The sequence below is a fragment of the Vulpes vulpes genome, chromosome 15 (assembly GCF_048418805.1).
Source record: "Vulpes vulpes isolate BD-2025 chromosome 15, VulVul3, whole genome shotgun sequence".
NCBI classification, from domain to species: Eukaryota; Metazoa; Chordata; class Mammalia; order Carnivora; family Canidae; genus Vulpes; species Vulpes vulpes.
Window position 1 is genome coordinate 5,155,041 of NC_132794.1, and position 23,018 is coordinate 5,178,058.

Sequence of the window (23,018 nt, forward strand, 5' to 3'; positions counted from 1 at the left end):
AAGTTCACGTCCATAATGTTGGAGAACCAACTGGCACTTACTCGTGCCTCACTAACTCTTAGTTTATGGAGAGCTCTAACAGCTGTGGTATCTCTAGTTTCTACCTCTCTGCAGACTGAATGCATCACCTTGTGAATGTATTGATGGGGACACGGGAGGGCAGAGAGAAGTAATCATTCTTGGTTTGCCTTGTAGCAAAGGAAGGAGCAGATACATTATTAAAAACAGAACTGGGGCTTAAACATCTGGGAGCCATTTAGTGCATGTTGAGAAGCCAAGATAGGCTCTGAGACACCCCCTAATAACTCAGTAATGTAGCTCAGTAAATGATGTCCAAGATGAACCCCACAATCATTCACTGTTGTTCAGTTGACTGATGTGCAATGTGCTTAACATGACACAAAGTATGCACTGTGTTTTCCAAGGGAAATAAAGTCACTTATAAAATTTTGGCTTTTTGCACAGTTGTATGTTACCAGACAGGAGTGAGTAGCAAAGGGGTGTGTGTGTGTGTGTGCGCGTGTGTGCGTGTGTGCGTGCAGAGTTTATTGATATCAACATTTTGTTTCTTCATGTTTGCTTATTTTAACAGAAGTACATTCTCTAATCCCATTTCAGGATGTGAACAAACCATTTATTCTATATGATACAAAAGGCTCCGATGGTGTAAGGCAGGAAGTCAGGAAGTGGCATGCGGTGGCAAGTTAGGGAGCAGTTGAGATGATTTCTTATCACCATGGAGACAAGACATCTGGTGCTCTAAAGATTCTGTATGCCCTCGTTGCCCCTGAAAATTCCACACATCTTGGGAGTTCAGACTGAACCCCAGGACCGTGGGTCTCCAAGGTCATCTCTTAGCCGAGGGCTTCTGTTCTTCATCTTTATTTTGTTTTAAAATGTTGATTGATTTCGAAATGGGTTTCTGGGAAATGGGGGGCTAGACGGAGCTGGTTTAAATGAGGTGCAGTAATTGGGTCAATCCCTTCGTCCTGTGAACATCTCAGGAATGTTTAAAACAAATAAGGTTCAAGTTCTTCTGAAACAACGTGTCTTAAGGGTTTTATTTGGCATGCTAAGTGAGTAACAAAAAAAAAAAAAAGTGAGATATTACAGGAGCAAGTGAGTGATTAAATTAAATGTGCCTGGAGAATAGAGCCCTCTCAGGAATCGGCAGCCTAATGAATGCACACGGCTGCCCCATCCTCGTGCATTTCCCAACACTTCTGAGCAGCGGTACAGAGTGCTTTCCACTTACATTTCACCACTGCTGATGGCCTGTCAATTCTAATGAAACTGCTCTGTGTTAGAAAGGTGACAGGAATTACATACATTATCTTTTTGTTCCTCTTTTCTACTGTTCAGTCCTTTAAAGGAGCTGGTTATTAAAACATTATGTAAGTATGCAAAATACGTTGAAAGAAAAAAATATTTTGAGTATACACAGTATTTATTGGTAGGAAATGCTGGTGTGTGATGACATATGACAAGTGGTAAAAGGTATTTTTAGTTGGTCTCTCTTTGGGAGAGGATAATGCAAAAATATCTAGAAATATACATAACTTGCTTTTCTAGCTGTTCTGATATTTAGCATATTTATAATATATTTTTTAAATAAGTAACTGAAACAGTTTAAAAAGTGAATTTTTTCCTTCAAGATTTTTTTTTGCTTTTTTTTTGTTTTTGGTTAATTGGCATTCTTTTAAAAAGCTTATTCTAGATTCATCTGTTTTGTGATTTTTTTTTTACTTATTCATGCCCTGTTGAATTGCTCTTATTTGCATAAGAAATCATTAGCCATTTTTATTTTATGTGAACAACTGACCTATGAATAAAGTATGGTCTTTACAAGAAATAATCAAGGGCTATAGGAATTGTGTTTATAACTTAAATATTTGAGAACTAAAATTCCTGGTAAGTTCTGGTTCAAATAAACCAAAGGAAGTTCCAAATGAGGGATGCCTGGGTGGCTCAGCGGTTGGGTGGCTGCCTTTGGCTCAGGTCGTGATCCCAAGATCTGGGATTGAGTCCCTCATCGGGCTCCTGAGAAGAGCCTGCTTCTCCCTCTGCTTATGTTAGCCTCTGCCTCTGTGTGTGTGTGTGTGTGTGTGTCTCATGAATAAATAAATAAATCTTTAAGAAAAATTTCAAATGAACCTAAGGACAACAAACAATAAAAAAGGTAAATTATTGGCATTTTAGTTTTTCCCTAAAGAGAGAAAATCGCATTATCCTTCTACTAGAATTCTCTCATTGTAAGAGAGTCTAACAGAGTCAGAGAGTGGTGTCCTGGGTTATTCACCATAGGAGCGCCACAGCTCGCTTTGGGGTTTGTTCCTTTGCCTTCATTTGCTTTATCATCAAATTATAACTGAACAGTAAAAATTATCTTCAGACATTTACATTTTCAAAGGAAAAATTGTCTTTACACTTCTTAAAGCAGCCCTGACATTTGCTCTTTTAATGCGGACAGTTCTGTACAGGCACACACCCCAGGAGGGAAAGTGGTGATTGACAATTGTTGGAGTAGTGATTAAGAACCCGCAGAGTCCTCCAGAACAGTGATGACAGGGGAATTGATCTTAGTCTTAGAATCGAGTGTTAAGTGTTGGTTATTATTATGAGGAGGTAAGACAGTCCTTCCTGGGAAGTTTGTAGATATTTTATCGCTTTATGGCCTAACATTTGTGAGTTTGAAACACTTCAGGCTGAAGCAAAAGTTCATGGTCCTGTAAGGTAGAAATTCACTAAAGAAAGTTAATACTCCCTTGAAGGATTTGTCACATGCTAAGTAAGAGAGAAACAGTCATTAGAGAAAATCTGCTAAATTAGCTGCCCATGCGTTATATGCCAATTCTGTTGCTCTAAAGATAAATACATGACCTGAAAACTTAATTCGTGAGACTAGATTTTCTAAGTATATATTTATTGTGTAGTGTACTTACTTGAAACTCCTAATTTAGGGTCATTGAAAAATTAAAATAGCCTGGACCCTGAAAGTAACCAACACACTCCTATCATTGGCCTTTGCCTAAGCTTCCTTCAAGTGGGAAGAAAAATATTCAATGTCTTTGTTTATGTGATTTGAGTTGCTTTTGGTCTATTTTAATCAGGAAATCATTTTCTTCTATTTCAGGATCTAGATTTCTCATCACATCCACGGGAGCCTTGTATATTAAAGATGTACAGAATGAAGATGGATTGTATAACTACCGCTGTATCACGCGGCACAGATATACTGGGGAAAGCAGGCACAGTAACAGCGCTAGACTTTTTGTATCAGGTAAAAACCCATCAAGACTGTGTTTACCATTTCTGTTATTCATATGTTAGTGTCCTGAGTCAACCAGACTTGTAGAATTCATGATTTAGATAAAGGCTTCTTTTTTTCCCCAAAAAATATTTTAGCAACTAAAGTTTCTTTAAAAAAAAATACTAATACTATATGCTACAAATATAGATATTCCAAGTGAAGTCATTTCAGGTTTTATAAAATTGCATATTCCCTTGAACCAGTATGGCTTCTGTTTGGAAGATAAGGCCTTCTTGCCCAGTGTATTTGTGTTCTGTCCACCAGCACCATGAGGCTTCCTGTGATGCATAACTCCAATGGAGAAGGGTGGGAGCACAGAGAACACACCTCTTGCTCCCCATATGGTGTCTAACAATATTGGGGAAATAACCCACTTCTAAAGTTAAAGGGCTAGTCACTCCCTCCCACCTCCTTCCAGGATCATTCTCAAGGGAAGAAAGCCTGAAGGCAGTTGATTCCTTTCTGCTGTAAATATGTCAGTTTTGTGCCTTCCTCTATGGCATTTATACTTCGAGAGAATACCAACCTTTTGCATAATCTTCACAACTGGCTTGTTACTGGTCCATCTGTCAAATAAGTAAGCAATCCGCTCACACTGCGATGTGCTAGCTCTTCACAGAGCCAATTAGAATATGAGATGTCCATCTCGGTCCTAGAAATCTAGTGCAAAATATCTGACCTTTGCCCTTTCAGCTTTAGAAGGTAAAACTGCTCCGTGGTGTGAATATCTTTATCTTATTTGTAGTGATGCTTTGTGAGGGAGAAGTGTTGGAAAGCTTTTGACCATTGGGGTAATTAAAAACATTGTTGCCCCAACACTCAACACTCACTGATTGCCCTTTTGCTCTATCTGGGTTCCTCTTTCGCATTCGTGTCCCTAAAACAGCTTGAGCCCACCTGTGTTGCCAAGAGTGTCAGAATTAAGTGATTCCTCCTTTGCACACAAAAATATTTTTCTTTACGTTACGTCTTCTTTTTCATGTCAATTTACTTTACGCTTTGTTTTTAGCTCCTCATTGTTGCTTCTGTTAAGGGCAAGAACAATCAGTACAGTAAAATTATACTCCATTAAAAAAAATGGAGAAATACAAATGATAAAGTGAATGACATCTATGATCTTAGTCCATGGTGACTTTAATGACAGCACAGTATTCCACTTGCTCAGCATATCCTAGAAAAGGTCTTGTGTGCAGTCAAGAGGAATGCCATAACAGCATTGGGACAAGAAGAGGGAAGGATTGGAAAGTGGATCTGGATCCAAGATTAAATTGAATTTTAGCAAAAGAAGCAATAAGCATTTCTCCATCCCAAAAAAAGTGAATTAAGGGATGGTAACCCGAAAGCCCATCTTTCTTTTTTTTTTAATAAATTTATTTTTTATTGGTGTTCAATTTACCAACATACAGAATAACACCCAGTGCTCATCCCGTCAAGTGCCCCCCTCATTGCCCGTCACCCAGTCACCCCTACCACCCGCCCTCCTCCCCTTCCACCACCCCTAGTTCGTTTCCCAGAGTTAGGAGTCTTTATGTTCTGTCTCCCTTTCTGATATTTCCCACACATTTCTTCTCCCTTCCTTTATATTCCCTTTCACTATTATTTATATTCCCCAAATGAATGAGAACATACACTGTTTGTCCTTCTCCGATTGACTTACTGCACTCAGCATAATACCCTCCAGTTCCATCCACGTTGAAGCAAATGGTGGGTATTTGTTGTTTCTAATGGCAGAGGAATATTCCATTGTATACATAAACCACATGTTCTTTATCCATTCATCTTGAAAGCCCATCTTTTTTGAAAGAGAAACCTAAAAAGAAAATCTGAAAAGAAGACTGAGGAAAAAAAAGAGAGAGAATCCTGAAATGTGGACTTCTTTATCTCTACTCTAAAATATTAAGTTTTTATTTTCAAATTTAACTCTTTGGATTGGAGAGGCAAATTTACTTTTCTTAATTGCAAGTTTTTGTTGTTGTTGTTTTGTTTTTATAGAAAGTTTTACTAATGTTTGAAACATTGAAAGCAGAACCCATGAGCACTTGGTCACTGTGGAAGTGAGTGGGGTCCCTGAGGTCACCTAATGAGCATTTGTGATGGGAAGTTAGGAGCCAAGGGCACAGTCTCATGAAGGAATGTCTCACATTAGAGACATTGAGTGCTTGGGGTTAGAGGGGGAGCTCTAGGCTCAACAGAGTCAAGTGTCATGGAAAGGCTCTTGAGAGAGTCTCTGGATGTAGCACATAATTATTGGGACTTTTTGTCACAGAAATGTTAATAACATAGTTTAGGGAGGAAAATGTTAATGCTAGAAAATGAGACCATAAACACTGAGTGCAGATGACTATTCTAGAAGTCTAAGTTTTGAAAGAAAAAGAAAAATTCATTTACTTTAGATTTAAATGTCTTTAAAAATAAACACATGGGCTTGGGTCATGTGGAGCATGTTAGTGACCAAGTTTTTACTGATCTTAAACTCCTCCTGAAACTAAAACAGACCCAGTATAATGACAGAAGAAAAAGCACATGGATAAGGCCTTCAGCAGCTCCCTGTGGAACTTGAATGTGGGTTGGTGTGTACAGAGTGCTGACAGCAGTGGCGGCATGCAGGAATGGCAGCAGTGTCGCGGAAATGGTGGGCAGCAAAGGGGTACAAGAGGGGGACTCCACATAGTCAGTCACAGAACAGCAAAATAGTCATCAAATTCTCCAAAACAGATGATCAACTCTTGCATGGATCCTGGGGAAAAGTGTCTGGGAGTATTATCCACACTTAGAGAGACCTGCCTGAGTTTGCAGTTGAATGAGTGATGAGTTGATGAGTGCAAATGGCCATGAGAGTAGTCAGTGATGACCATGTTGCTCAGTGGTGGCCTGGCTCCTCAAAGATCTCACAAGTATCCGTCAAATACTCCTTTCAGAAGAGCAGAGTTACCCCAACAGAACTGCTAGCTTTAGGAGTCAACTTGAGTCAGAGTGGCTCAGAGTGACTCCACATTACTAAGGGTGATAGGGGAAGCTCAGGTGGCATGGGAGGACCTAGAGGGATGCCATCCTGTAAAATACTGTAATGTATAACAAGATGGGGGATGGGGAGAGGTCAATTATGCTTATGCTACTTTTATTTGGGACCAAGATTTTCAGTGTAAGAAAAGATAAAAATATAAAATCCTTGAAATGTCCAATAGAAGCTATCAGTACACACTTGCTATATTCTTATGAATGTGTCCCCAAGGTCTTTACACTGAAAAGGCCCAGAAGCGATAGGCAATGGACAACAATGACCTCTAATATCTAAATCTAGTGTCTTTTAAATACTCCTCCTAAAGGGGACCATGGCTCCTTGGAAGGATGGTGGATTATAATGTCTGGGATAGGAATGTAGAAGATGAGCCTGAAACATTAATGGGGTCTTGTCAAAATGATACCGGGGACAACTTCTGAAGAGGCTCTTGTTGCCTGAGAGTGTGAGGAGTTGAATTTCAAAAATAATGATTGCATTTGATTATTAACCATTAAACATTTAAAAACTTTGAGTTCATTATGAACATACACATGTGTGTATACACACACACACACACATATACACGTTCCTATATACTTAGATACACACACAAATCCCTATTTAATAATAACCAAAGCAATAGTAAGAATCTCATTGGTCTATGTAGAGGAAACTAGGGCACCAATTCTTGATTTTGATACTTGGAGATTAAAAAGAATCACAATTCTCCTCCCCCTGTCTTTCCTATGACTACTGTATTTCAAAATAACCAAAAAAATCCTAGTTCAAGAAGGAAAGTTCTTATTTGTGGAATAGTTACATCTACTGAATGTGAAGGTGCTATGACAATTAGAAAATCATTTAAACCCTTAATAAAATAACTAATTCAGACAAACTTGATAACCTGAACTTGCTGATCAATTCAGCCTCACTGAGTATGGGAAAGCTGCATGTTAAATGCATACAGAGAGAAAGGAAAAAGGTTGAATTTGATCTAATCTGCTCATGAGAAATAGATTCTAGTTTATAAGAAAAATGTCCAGAGGAACATGTTAAATGTCACCATCAAGAAAGAAATTCAGACCATGGGGTTCCTTACAAAACAATTCACCTGGCTTCTTTGACAAGTCAAAGACATGAGAGAGAAAAGAAGGAGGAGCCTGCTTTGGATTAAAAGAAAATCAAAAGACAGCTGTTAATTATAGAATAATGCTGATTTAATTAGCACAATTGTAAATAATAATGATGTGATTTTAGTTCATCAGGAGAAAGTGATTATGGAATAGATACTAGATGGTACGACCAGGTTATTATGACTCTTGTATGTTACTGACATTGAGGTTTTATAAGAAAAGTTTTATTCTTATTAGAAAAACATACTTATGATAGAGTGATAAGATGACTGGTTCTATGATTTGACTCAATATGATAGCACCAAAAGCAAAGACTACAAAGAAATAAACAGAGGATAAAAAATCTTGATGCCTCTTGCATCTAGGTGATGAATATATGGGATGCGTTATATTATTTTTTCTACTCTTGTGAGAGTTTGCAAGTTCTTCTGGTAAAAAAAATATTTTTAAACAGATGAAAGATGAGAGGATAAACATTAAATACAGTGCTCTTTGGTTGTACTAATCTTATACATGACCAAATATCACCCAGAGAGCCTGTCTCAAGCATTGCTTAAATTGTGTGCTTAAGCTATCGAAGAAATGTGCCACACTCCTTTGTAAAGTGGTTTTGTTGAGATTTAATTTACCATCCATAAACCTCACTGATATTAAGTATCCAAGCCAGTGATTTTAGTAAATATAGAAAGTGGTGCAACATGAGTGTCATCCAATTTTAGAACATTTCCACCACCCAGAAAACTCCCTGTGACCTATCTGAAGTCAATTCTAATTCCCAGCTCCAGCCCCAACCACTAATCCACTGCCTATTTCTACAGATGTGCGCTTTCTGAATATTTCCTATAAACCATACTCATAACATATGGCTTTGTATCAGGCTTCTTTTATTTAGCATAATCTTTTGTGGTTCATCCATGTTGTAAGGTGTATCAGTTGAGTTCACTCTTTTTTTATTGCTGAATAACATTCCATTGCATGTACATACACATCTCACTTATCCCTTTACTAACTGGGGGACATTTGGGTGTTTTCTGCTTATTAGCTGTTATGGAAACTCCTGCCAGGAACATCTGTATACAAGTCTTTGAATAAACACGGCTTCATTTGTCTAGGATAGATCCCTAGGAGTGGACCCTATGGAAAATTGAAGTTGAGCATTTTGAGAAACTGCCAAACTGTTTTCCAAAGTGGTTGTACCATTTTACTTTTTATCACGAGTGAATGGGAGTTCTAATTTCTTCACTTCCTCATGAGTACTTGTTCATATTCATGTTTTTTATTATAACCATCCTAGCAGGTGTGAAGTAGTATCTCATTGTAGTTTTAATTGGCGTTTCCCTAGTGGCTAATGACACTGAGCATCTTCCTATATGCTTATTAGTCATTTATATCTTCTTTGGTGATATATCTATTCAGATCTTTTGTCCATTTTTAAATTTTCTTTCTTATCATAGATATGTCCATGTTCTTTATATTTTTGAAGAGAAGTCCTTTACCAGAAATATTATTTGCAAATATGTCCTCCCAGTAGGCTGCTCCTTATTTTTTTTCCTTAATGATATCTTGGAAAGTGTAAACTATTTTAATTGTCATGAAGCATAACATTGATTTTTTGCCACTTAGGTTTTTGGTGTCCTGTCTTAGAACTCTTCCAGACCCAAGGTCATAAAGATCGTTTTCCTACCTTTTCATCTAAAAGTCTTATGGGTTTAACTCATACATTTAGATCTATGATCCATTTTTGATTTTTTGTAGGTGGTGTGAGGTCAGGTTTCTAAATTCTTCTTTTTGATATGGATATCCAGTTGCCCCATCCCTACTTTTTAAAAAAGTCAGACTTACACAGAACTATCTTAAGGATATTTGAGAAATTTCTAATAACAATTAGTTGCAGAACAAAAATTTAAGTGCAATCATCAGGTATTGCTTTCTGTGACTGCTGTTAGAAGTGGGCCCCTTTTGTTTCCTGGGTTGTGGACTTGTTTTACAAAAAAAAAAAAAAAAAAATTTAACCACACCCAACAAAGGAGTGATACCTTCATTGTGTCACCTTCTCCAGCACCAACCTTAATTCCTACTCTAAGCAAAGCAACATATCTTGTAACTACGTAGTCCATAAGGAAGATACTTGCTCTTCAACACTTTCCAAGGTCCATCTAACTTCCTTCAGGAGGAGATTGAAGCAATGAGGACTCTGCTAGCAAGGGCTATGCACCTGCTTTTGTGAGCCTATTATGTCTGTAATCCCTCTGGAGCCCCCTACCCAGACATGTGAGTGAGCATAATTATGGGCTATGGAATTCTTTCATTACAGTGGATGATAGACCTCCAGAGGAGTCAAAGAAACTCGGTCGGTTACATATTCTTTAAGAGATTATTAAGTTCATTCATTATATCCCATGAGAAGATTCACATTGTTCTCATAAAGCGCCAGGGAGGCGAGAAGAGCAGGGAGTTTGTCATGGATTTTATCTCCAATGGTCGCAAAGGAAAGCCCTGGCATAAGCAGCTTCTTCTGCTCAAGGGGTTTGCCACTTTCACTCGGGTCTACTCACTGCCCCCAGTGTCTGACTGAGGAATCACTTCACTTTAAAAAGCCATTCCAGAGAGTTCTTTAATAGGATAGAAGATATCCAGTCCTTTGCTTTGAGTTTACTGCAGGCAGATCGCAACAGCTATGGTGCTTTTCTAACTAAGGCAAAAATAGAGTTCAGGAGCCAGGAGCCCATATCTGTTCTGTATATCTGTGTGGAGACCAGTGTGACCGCTCATGTATGTGGTTAGTGCAAGTTCTGAATAGAAAGAGTGTGAGAGAGGGCAAGGGAAGGTCACTGACTTTTATGTTGGACATCCAAAAGGGGACCTCTATTTTTACATTCTTCATAATATTCCCTGAGAACATTGATTCCTCAAAGCAAGCTTGATCATTGAGCCGAATGGTTTCCACTGACCCAGATCTTGAGAGCATTTGGTTCTTTTCCTCATTGGGCTTGAGAAAATAATACCAGCTAAACATCATCTGAGAGAACAGGTGAATTATACGCCGTTGCATTTTAAAAGCAAGGCTGTGTGGTAAGTAATAACCATTTTATTTTTGCCACACTTTGATTGTCTTCGTTTCTTCATCTGTCCTCAGCGATTGTGAAGGACATCCATGAAGATTGCCCTTAAGTCCCCCTCATCATCCAACACAACCACTTGCACACACTCTATTGTGTCAGGCTTTTCTGTTCTTCATTGCACCTACTTCAAGCCACACCGTCTTTATATACTTCTGTACTTGCACATTGCCCACCAACCCGACTCGTGCAATTGGATGTAAGTTCCATTAGGGCCTCATCATTTCCTATCTCACTGTGTCTCCAATTCCTGACTGTATGCTGTCCTTGGATGTGAGGCTCAAACAATATTGTGAAATAAATAAATAAAATACTTTCAAATTCAGTGACTATAAGACTCTTCGAGTGTATGAAATAAATTTTACTAATCTCAAACAACTATCTCCACTACTGTTGTTCTTTTTAAAGGGGAAGTCTGACATTCTCTGGTCACAAGACAATCCAGTTCTTGTCCTAGGCTGGAAACTCCTGCAGAAGCATGCTGATTCTGGAGCTATTAGTTATTTAGTGGGAAATGAAAAGCAGAACCCTTTCTGCTTCAGCCTTTGGAAAATTCTGAGCAGAGGAAATCTCTACCAGTAGGGTTTTTCTTTCTGTTCATTAATGAAATCTTAAAGATCTATTGTTAATAGTTAGCATGATGTATATAGAATTTAACCTGTATATGAGGTCCTATGATTCTAAATTACCACTTCAACTCATTCACCATGTCTAAGAGTTTTTTTTTTTTTCTTCCTCAGACCCAGCGAACTCAGCCCCATCCATACTGGATGGGTTTGATCATCGCAAAGCCATGGCAGGGCAACGTGTGGAGTTGCCTTGCAAAGCGCTTGGACATCCTGAGCCAGATTATCGCTGGCTGAAGGACAATATGCCCCTGGAACTTTCTGGAAGATTCCAGAAGACCGTGACAGGGCTGCTCATCGAGAACACTCGTCCTTCAGACTCAGGCAGCTATGTGTGTGAAGTTTCCAACAGATACGGCACTGCTAAGGTGATAGGCCGCCTGTACGTGAAACGTAAGTTGGCGGTAGCTTGGAATGGTGATGTTGACCACCATTGGTGGACCTCTTGTTACAAGATGACTTCCGGGCTCTCATTATAGCCTTTTATTAATCCTCACAACAGTCCTGCTGAGACCAGTATTACCCCATTTTGCAGATGAGGAAATGAATGCCCAGGTGCTCAAGATTACACAGCTGAGGTGTTTGGGACTCAGGTTTTGAATTCAGGTCTGTCTGAACCTCCAAGATTTCCATTAGGCTACAAGATACATATCTGAGATCACATCATCTAGCTGTTGAATTAATAATGGCCACCTTGTCTGAATGCTGACAGAGGAAGAGGGCCAGGCTTGTGATGTCAGCACAAGTGATGGTAGCCAGATCACAGTGGGTGTCCTTTGCTGGCTTTCAGATACTACTTTATGTTCTTGAATGGGGCTCTTACCAGGATAAATATAGGGCTCTAAATTATCAAAATATTGGGCTTGGACTCATTATTACATATCATTTAGTTCAAATATGGTGGGTATATTTCATCTCCAATTTATTTGTAGTGACTGTCTTGAGGAAGGTGTAGAGGAGGATGCTGAAGCCAACTGCAGAGGAGGGAGAGGTGTGACTGCAGTGGGAAACACTTTAGTCAGACACCCTCAATTTTACTCATGTAGAAACCAAATTAAAGTGAGTTACACAAGAGCACATGGCCATGATTGACTGACAGAATTTTGGTCAAAATAGGTGGCTATTAGAAGTGAATGAAATGTTCTTTTCATCATATATAATATTATTACATATTACATGAGATAAAATATGCATTTTTAAAATTTGATGAAGTACGTGACTGAACAAGCTAAATCACAAGAGTGAACATTGAAAGGGGAGGCATTCTCTGGGCACCTGGGTGGCTCAGTGGCTGAGCGCCTACTTTTGGCTCAGGTCATGATCCTGGGGTCCTGGGATCGAGTCCTGCATCGGGCTCCCCACAGGGAGGCTGCTTCTCCCTCTGCCTATGTCTCTGCCTCTCTCTGTGTGTCTCAAATGAATGAATGAATAAACAAATAATAAATAAAATCTTAAAAAAAAACAAAGGGGAGGCATTCTCTTCTTATCGTGTGTGTGTGTGTGTGTGTGTGTGTGTGTGTGTGTTTCCAATCTCACACCTGTTTGTGGAACTGTCATTTCCATGTCATCTTGAGTGTGGGCTGTTCTAGCATAATACCATCTCAACAAAATGCATTACAGTAGATATCCCCGGTACTGCCTAGAACCAGCTAGCCCAGGGTGGGTCCTGCAAATATCATGCAAACATGTTAGGCTGGGCTTAGGGAGAAATGGAAGATAAGGTCTGCACAGCTCTATATCTGTAGCCAAAGGACCTTCTAGATGCAATGATGCAGCACTGGACAGCAAGTAAAAAATATCCCCACAAGCTCAAAAAATCTCTATGTTAAAACACCTTTCATGGCTTCACATTTCCTGCTGAATGAGTTTATATTTTAGGATGGTATCAAAATCATCCCAAATAAGCCTGCCTGGTCCTATTGCCCATAGTTTTGCTTCAAAGAAAAAGCTATTCTCATGAAATCTAATTTCTTCCTCTTCCCTGTACAAGTCCATCCCTATCCTGATCACAGGCCATGCTGCCCCCTCCACATGGAAGATGGTTTTCAAATACTTGAAGGTCTAACACTTCCCATCTTTCAAAACTCGGTGCAGTGCCCTCCCCAGAAACATCCCCACCCCTAAGCATCTCATGCTAAGCTCTCAGGGCTTAATTTATTGCTTTCTCTGTAAAGGCATTTGTCACTATCTACATTTTAAAAGTTATTTGTGGAAAAAATTTAATTCTGACTGTGCTTATTTTCATTACTGTGTTCTTCTGCCATGTCTGGACAAGTCCTCAAATGCCTCTTGAATGTTTCCCACCTCCCTCTGACTTCATTTTTGTCTTTCCTCTCTAGATAGAAAGCATTCTCTTGGGTTCCAAATCCAAAACCCAATTCTTATCCATCTCTTCCCTCCTGGTGCTTTTTTTATTTGTATGGCTCCAGATTCTTCTCCTCTGAGAACAAGCCCTAGATCTGCATGCTTAGCCTCAGCTTCCATCTTGAGAGTTAGATGAGTCTATCTCCCAATTTTAGATCAGATGTTTTTCTGGCACTTCAAAACAGCAGTATTGCAAACCAAACTCTCCACCATTTCTACCTTGTCAATGGCTTTTCTTATTCAAGATGTCTTCCCACCTTGAGCCCCCCAAAGTCAGGCTTTAAATCTTAGATATTCCTTAGGTCTTTTCTTTCCGAGTCCAAATCCTGCCAAGTTTTAGAGATTGTAACTCATAGTGTTTCTCAGCCACACTCCCCAAACCCGTTCTATCCTAGACTGAGTCTTAATTGTACCTCAACTAGACATTTGCAATGTACCCTTACCTACTGATTACCCTACTCTAAATTTTCCAATACAACACAATCAATTCTCCTAAAAATGTGTTTGACTATATTATCACTTGCAAAACATTTTTGTAGGCTTCCTTTAGTCCCCTCTGATTTAATTCCAAAATCTTGAAACCTTTTGCAATTTTGTTCCAGATTGCCTTTGTAATTTACAAAGGAAAATCCATAAATTTCCTACAGAGATGCTGTGTTGCATCCAAACTGAGCAGACACGCTCTTCCTGTGATGTGGCCTTGCTTTATGCCCTAATTCCCAAAATGTTCCTTCATTCCAGCTGGGCTCAGTTCTATCCATCCTTGATACCTAAGGACTTTCCTGATCATTGGAAAGTCCTAAGTTTTATGGATCCCTTTCCACATTTATATGTCTCTGATAAACTCTGTACTACTACTTGGCTACTACATCTACTCTCATATTTGTCTCATTCACAAAAAGACTGAACTCCTTGGACTCTTTGGTGTGGTAGCATGAGATGTCAGGAATACTTGGGGGTAAGCAAAACAAAACAAAAAAATGTATTTTGCCATTTGCCTGTTGAGTGGATTTGGTTAAACTAATTAATCTCTCTGAATAAGCACTTCCTCTTCTGTAAAATGGATATGATAAAACATGCAGGACTGTGGGAAAACTGACTTAAATAATGTACAAAAGACATTCAGTAATTGTATGGCCATGCCAATTATGCCACAATTTTAATTCATCTTTGTCTTACTTGTAAGTTTAACCCCACTTGTGGCATTGAGTAAATGCTCAATAAATGAACTTGCTACATCAAATTGGATTTATTGAATTAAAATGTTGAATGTCAAATAGGAGAGTTCCAGCCATGTACAAATCAGTTAGCCTCATGTTAAATAACAACCCTGTTTCGTGGCCACAAATTCAAACATCAACTTGTTTTCTTACAGCTGTGTGTTACGGGCCCTGATTAAACCACACAGGCTGTGTGAACAAGTGTATGAGTGTGTGAGAATGTCCCAGAGAAACCCATCAGTGCTAACTTGGGACAAGCAGATGGGTTTTAAATATTCAAATACCTCTGTTCTTACTGGTAACCAGAACAGGGCATTTCTTATTGTCAGTGGGTTAATCCTCACACGTACTCTGTGAGAAAGCAGCTTGACCAATGCCACTACACAGAGAAGGAAGGCCAGGAAAGACAGTGAAGGTGGTGCTCCTGAACAAAATGGTGCACTATGACATAATGCTGAACATGAGAACTATATAGAGTATGCTTACTATGATGCATGTGCCTTGTCGAAAGCTTAGCGTGTTGTTGAAATGATGTCTACCTATGTGATGTTTTTTACCTTCTTCTTTTTTTTTCTCTTACCAATATTTCCAGAGCCACTGAAAGCTACCATCAGCCCCAGGAAAGTTAAAAGCAGCGTGGGTAGCCAGGTTTCCTTGTCCTGCAGCGTGACAGGCAGTGAGGACCAGGAACTCTCCTGGTACCGAAACGGTGAAATCCTCAACCCTGGAAAAAATGTGAGGATCACAGGGATCAACCACGAAAACCTTATAATGGATCACATGGTCAAAAGTGACGGGGGCGCATACCAGTGCTTTGTGCGCAAGGATAAGCTGTCCGCTCAAGACTATGTGCAGGTGGTCCTTGAAGGTCAGTGGGCCTCGTTATAGGGTTCAGCTGCAAAAGAACCCAAACCCAGAGCACTCAGAAGGATAATGAAGCAGTGCTGATAACTCCCAGTGTTATGATTTCTATCTGATTAGCTAATAACTCTGCCCTAATTTTTCAGGAAAAAATCGGGCTAATGAAAGAACAAGTGCTGGCAAAATTGTAAGTGGTAGAAATAACAAAAGTAATTTCACATAAAGTTAAGTAATATAAATGTTCCCCACCCTTGTGTTTAGTGACTTATCAAGATACAGACCTCAGAAACTTGAAACTTCAAGTTTGGCAGACTGGATTTTCTCAGTGATGCTTTGTGTGAAGGGCCAATTTATGTGCTATGGGTGTTTACCAGCATCTCTGGCCTCTGCCCAGCGCTCCCTCTCCAAATTGTGATGACCAAAAATACCTCCAGATATTGTTGAATTTCCTGGTGGGGGTAATAGACTCCAGCTGAGAAATACAATTTGACAGGCAAAATGTAGGGCAAAATTCCAATATGATCCTCAGTGGAAAGGAAAAAGTGGCATTTGATTTGTATAGTTGTCCCTGGTTGGGTCCAGATATTCATAAATTTAGGTGAGTGGGATTTGTGAGTAATGACCTCAGGTTGTCACAATAGGTCATAGGTATGTTTTCTTTTCTTAGTGGCCTGCTTACATTTTCAAGCTTATTCATCAGCCAGGGAACAAAAACTATCAAGGTAACATTCAAGAGAGACATATGTTTATCACCAGATAATTGAACTGGCTTTTATCTGTATATTTGTGCATCTTGTTGGAAATTGTGTCTTAACATATAATTTAAAATTCACTTGGTATAAATTGATTAAAATAATTACATGACTTTCATATAGTCTAAAGACAGAAATAAATATTTACATATGAAAATAAGTTGAAATATGTCTTGATGCTCTTAGAGGATATTTCTATTAATTTTTTTTAACATTAGCTAATGTTTAGGAAGAAGGAGGCTTAGCAATGAGGGTCTTATTTTGATTCAAGCATTTCCTTTCTTAAAGCAGATATGAAATTAGCTGAAGGCATGGAACCCATATTAAATGCCTGACACTGCGATCCCCATAATAATTAAGTGCAGAAAGTAATCAATTTGTACAGAGTCGGTTTGCTGCTGCTGCTGCACTATAGTCCTTACACATCACTATTTTTAGATTCTTTGTGGAAGAGGGAGAGAATACCTGTCTAGGCCTAGTTACCTTGGCAACTATCTTGTGTGACTAAGAAAACCTAAAGAGCATATTGATAATCCATAATGATGTCGAAAGATTTCAGGTTATCAGAGAGTGACAGCAAGAAAGATTTCAAAGACATTCAGGTCTCACTGGGAAAATAATGTCTGCTTTCATCTCCAAAAAAGCCTGTCACTTGAATAAAAAAGGGGGGCAAAGGAGCATAGTGAGCATACTCACCGATTTATTTGTTGCATGTCAGTTTCCATTCAGGACAAGAAGCTTCACTTTATTTTTTTCTCTTCTGAGAGATGGCAGTGCTAATGTAGCAAAAGAGAGCAGAAGTGTAATTATAAATGCATATCTAGTATTTGCCTTAAAATGGTGTCTAACTAGTAGCCTTGGATATAGGCTCCTATTATTCCCATTGAAATGGCTTTAGATTGATGTAAATTATAAAAACTCACAATACTATGAGCTAAGAATTGCCATTGATATAGTGCAGATTCTGGGAATATTTTCTGTGAGGCCAAAGAAACTGGAATAGAAGTCTAAGGAAACTGAAATCTAGTAATTATAGGTTCAAGATCAAACCACAATAACCAGAAAATGGAATAATAGAAAAGAATAAGAACATGTCCTATTTTGGGAAATGATAGAATAGCATGTATCAGAATAAACTATAAGCAGATAAAAATTATGAACTTGAGGAAAAACAAAACTTGGGAGAGACACTCAAAAGCAGGAAGAAAAGAAGAGGAAGGGGTTGGGTTATAGATGTCATGACACCGCTTTTCCCTTGAGGACATTCTCCAGTCTTTGTGAGATGCGGGGGGCGGCGGCAGGGGGGACTAGACTACTAGAAGAAAAACAGAAAGCTATAGTCTTATGGGATTGAAGTATAGAAGAACAGAAGTCCATAGTGTTGAATCACCTGAAGTTGAGGGAGATGCATTGAAATTACAGGAAGGAAAGTTATCCTAAATCCCTAACAGTGGAGAGCACTAAACTCTAAAAATAAACATCCTTGAAAAACTTATTTGACACCTGAACTGGAAAATGTGGAGGAGAATCCAATAAAAATTTTAAAAAAATAAAACAAATAGGTCTAATTGATTGAATTAAAGAAAAACCCAGGTAGACATACAAAAAAAAAAAAAAAAAAAAAGGATACTGCTAGCTGAAGTCAAAAGACAAAGTAGGCAATAGAAATAGAGTTTGAGAGAACCTAGATGAATGAGCAGACAAAAAAGTTTACAAGCTTTTATTTAAAATATATTCAATAACTTAAAGGAAAATAAGATCATAATGAATAGATATCTGGGAAAGATCAGAAGAGAAAATGAAAACTTTAAAAAGGAACCTGGAGGAATATAAAAATTCAGTGTATTGGCTTTAACAGAAGATTGGAGAAGAAAGAAAGGATCAGTGAACCTAAAGATAAATTAAAATCAATTATCTCATTTGAAGCACAGAGAGAAAGAAGACTACAAAGGAAATGACTAGAGCCTCAGTGACTTGGGACATTCATCAGATGGCCAGATCCACATATAATTAGAGGCCCAGAAAAATAGGAGACTGGAACTGGGGAAGAAAAAATATTTGAAGAAATAATAGCTACAGTTTTGTTATAAAAAATAAAGTTACAGAGCGAAGAAGCAGTAGACCCCAAGAGAATAAATACAAAGAAAATCACTTGTAGGCACATTAGAGTCCCGTTGCTGAAAACCAAAGATGAATAAAAAGTCTTGTAATTCTGAGGGAGGAGAAATATTAAGTGAATGGAGATATCAATTTGGGTGATGGATGACTTCTCATCAGATATTTTGGAGGACAGAAGACAATGTAGCAATATCTTTAAAATGTTAAAAAGGATTAAAAAAAATCCCTGTCCACCTAGGCTCCCATATCTAGTAAAAAATGTTCTTTAAAAATCAACAAGAGTAAAGATATTTCCAGTAAACAAAAGATGAAAGAAAGTGACCCCAGAAGAAATGACACATGAAATCATTGAAGGTGAAGGGAAATGACCTAAAATGGAAATTCAGATCTATAGACATAAAAGCCATGTGGAAAGGCAGGAAATACATTAATAAACATTTAGAAAAATTTTTTTCTTTTAATATCTTTAGACAATAATAGACAATTATAAAATTTTGACACTGTATTATAGAGTTTGGACATAAACAGATGTAATAACACAAAGGAGAATATAAATTAAATTACTTGAAATTATTTGTACCAGGGATTTTACATTTCACGTGAAGTAGCATAATATTCACATGCACAAGTATATGTCAGTATTGATATACACATGAATATTTATATGTTTATGTATATCTACATAAATATGTATACGTTGCTCTATCCAACTGTATCTATATCAATGTAAAACTTAGTTGGAGTTTGTCCCATACACGTAATATTGGCAAAACATTTTTTTTTTAATTTTTTTTTTATTATTTATTTATGATAGTCATACAGAGAGAGAGAGAGAGGCAGAGACATAGGCAGAGGGAGAAGCAGGCTCCATGCACTGGGAGCCTGATGTGGGATTCGATCCCGGGTCTCCAGGATCGCGCCCTGGGCCAAAGGCAGGCGCCAAACCGCTGCGCCACCCAGGGATCCCTTGGCAAAACATTAAAAACAAAATTTATCTATGTGTGTGTAAGGCATCATATTAATAGAATATAGGAGAAAAGCCAACTGATTACTTCAGGATATCCAGAAAAATACTATTTGACAAAATTCAACATCCACTCAAAATAAAATATTCTCAGCAAACTAGAAATATAAGGAACTTCCTTGACCCGATAAATGGCATTTATGAATATTCTATAGTGAAAACCATGTTTAATGGTTGAACCCTAAATATTTTTCATTTACTATTTGGACCAAGGCAAGGATGTTCACAATCACTACTTCTGTTTAACACTATACTATAAGTCATAGGCAGGTATGAATAAGAAATAAAATACATAAATTTTGGAAAGAAAAGATTTCAGCTGTCTTTAAACAGAGACTTTGTTGTTTACATAGAAAATCTCAAGAAATCTATAAAATAATTTCTAGATGCATAAGTGGGTTTAGAAACTAGTAGGATATAAAAACATAAAATTTGTTTTACTTTTATATAGTAGGAACCAAAAATTGGAAAATAATATTTTAAAATTCCATTTACATTAGCATTAAACAAAAGACACAGAAATAAATATAACAACAGATGTGAAAGATTTCAACGTGTAAAACTGTACAACTATAAATTTCTAATGTAAAATACTGGAAAATATACCATACACAAGGACCAAAAAACTAAATATTCTTAAGATGACAATTGTCTGTAACATGATCAATGTAATCTCAATGAAAATCTCAACAGCTTTTATAGAATGATTTTTAAATTTATGTAGAAATGTTTAAGTCCTCTAGTCTAAGTTGGATTTTAAAACATGTATGGGAAAGTAAAGGACTGGGAGTTGTGGAAATAATCTTTAAAAAAAGAGAATAAAGTTGGACAAATCATATACTAGCTACATTCAATGAGATCGATACATAGCTCAATAGAACGTACTGGATGGTCTAGAGATATGTCCACACATATATGATATATGGATTTGCAAGAGAGTCCATAATATTCCAAAGCCAAAAGAAAGTCTTTTTTGACAAACAACACTGAAACTACTTAATGAATGGAACACACAAAAATTAATATCAACTCCTACCTCACACCTTATACCTTATGAATATTTTATTTGCATAAATTATAGACTGGGCTACAAAAATCCAAAATTATGAAGTCTCTAAAAGGACACATAGAAGAATTATTCATCATTTGGAGGGTAGGCAAAGCTTTCTTAGGATAGAGAAAGCACTAAAAGTCAAAGGCAAATACATGATTAAGAAACTAAAAGGCAACTACAAACTAAAAGAAAACATTTTACACATTCAAACACACACAGCTATAATGCATGCTCTATATATATGTCTAACACACATTATATATACTTAATATACCTGAAAAATATATTTGACCATTAGAAAATAGCTGGATCTGGTAAATGCTTATATCAGCATACAGAACTCCTATAAGTCAATTAAAAGGTAGTCTGATGTAACAATGGATAAAAGATTTGAGTAGATATTTCATTAAAGGAGATACAAAAATGGCCAATAAGCACATAAAGACAACATTACTTCTGTGATACTCCTGCCAAAAATCCATAATTTGCATCTAATTATGTGGAAATAGAAGAAAAAAAAACAGTTTGAGCAACTAGCTATGGAATAATTATTCGAAATGTCAAAGTCAAGAAATACAAAAGAGATGAATGAATGATCCAGATTGAAGGAAACTAAAGAAACATGACATGTAAATGGGATGTGTGATACTGGTTGGGCTGGGGGAAATAGCTGTGAGGGACAGGATCAATGAGGGAGCAGACTTACAATATGGACTTCAGCTTAGGTGATGGTACTGTTCCCATGTTACATTTCTTAATTTCACTGACTGTGTTAAGGCGATGGTTGGTGTATCTGCCATATAGAGAGCACACATTCTATGACTACATGCTTTTGAAGCTCAATAACTGGCAAACTAGGTCATGGTAAAGGAAATCAGGAAAGTGACTGCCTCTGATGGGAGAGGATTGATTGAAAGGAGCCCTAGGAATGTTGCAGGGTAATGACATGCCTTACATCGTGCTCACTTGAGTGGTTATGCAGTGTACATATCTAACAAACTCATTCTGTTAGTACACTTAAGATCTGTACATTTCACTGTATGTAAACTTTACCTACAAAAAAAGGTATAACTGAAGAAAACTTTCTGAAATAGATTTTCAAAAAGACAAATTTTCAATGTGTAGTGTAAAAATCAGTGCAAAGAAATTTGCAGCTCAGCACCTCCTGAATAAAAGGTGAATCATAAGATTAAATAAAATAACATCCCTAAGCATCGACAGCCAATTATGTACAAAGAATAACAATCACTCTGACGTCCAACATCTTTGGAAATAAAGGCAGAGCACACTGAAGCAGTGTCTGCAGGGTCCTAAGCTCAAAGGCACAGGTTCTTCACTTCAATATTATGAAGTCCTTTTTTTTTTTTCATCTTTCATATTAAAACAAGATGCTTGCAATCCATGAACACTGGGATATGTCACTTATGATTGTGTGTGTGTGGGGGGGGAAACTCCAGTCACCCAGGAGTTGGAATGGAGTTGACACTCAGGAATTTGCAAGAGGAAGGATGATAGAGGGTTCGGCGCAGCACCCCCATCAGGAGAACCCTACAAGGCTGGCCTTGTTGGCTACAGAAGTAGGCTTCCAGGTTTTCCAGTAGGCTGTTGGGGATGAGAAATTATTCAGGACTACTTGGAAGTGTTACCAGTTATCTTTCTGTGATGGCACTGCAAGCTAGCTACAGGTGTACTCCCTCCATTTGCTTTGCTTTCCAATTTGTCAGCAATGCATTTGTGATTACTACCATACAGTATGAGGGAAATGGCCCATATTTGTGATAGAAAAACAATGGAGTATAAAAATTTTACCTTTATTGAAAATATTGGAAGTTCCTATGGAAAATTCCCTAAGACCTAGATCTTACCTAGATCCTACTTTGCCTGGGACAGTCTGAGGTTGCGCCTGTCTCCTAGCATAATTACTCCTAGTATCTGTTTCATCCTCAAAAGCGTCACAGGTTGGATGATAAATTATACAGCCACCAACTTAAGATATTTACAAAGATACTTAATACACACTGGAGGGGTCAAACTTTGTTTGGCTTTTACCCATTCTCAGAGCTTTCATGGACATTTACCTGGACTTACCATTTATCATTAAAACTATAAAGGATGATTTCTTTTTTTATTTAAATTTGATTAGCCAGTATACAGTACATCATTAGTTTCAGATGTAGAGTTCAATAATTAAAGGATGATTTCTTAGGAGAAAATGAATAAGGTGAGATAATCAATCCCTGAATCTTTCCTTTATTCCCTGGTGAGCAAGCCCTAATTATCTCAGAAGTGGAAAGCCAATGTGACCATTTAGAAGGGTGAATTTCCTCTGTGTCTATAACTTCTGGTGCGGACATGACAGTCCCGGATTATAGACTTGTTGGTAGCTGATGTTGTATAGCATGAGCATCTGGGTTGCATGATTATTCTTCTTATGCC

General features: G+C 37.8%; 1 protein-coding gene across 3 annotated transcripts in view; it reads left to right on the plus strand.

The window, feature by feature from the left end:
- The window catches only part of DSCAM (DS cell adhesion molecule), a 731,493-nt gene that overhangs the window by 422,558 nt on the left and 285,917 nt on the right, over positions 1-23,018 (plus strand). For all 3 annotated transcript variants that reach the window (XR_011997624.1, XR_011997625.1, XM_072740401.1), the window contains exons 4-6: positions 3,134-3,280; positions 11,304-11,582; positions 15,366-15,641. Coding sequence is in view for 1 of the 3 variants with exons in the window: in XM_072740401.1 (XP_072596502.1) it covers positions 3,134-3,280; positions 11,304-11,582; positions 15,366-15,641 (702 nt within the window). In the remaining 2 variants the exon portion in view is untranslated. The remainder of the gene's footprint in view (positions 1-3,133; positions 3,281-11,303; positions 11,583-15,365; positions 15,642-23,018) is intronic.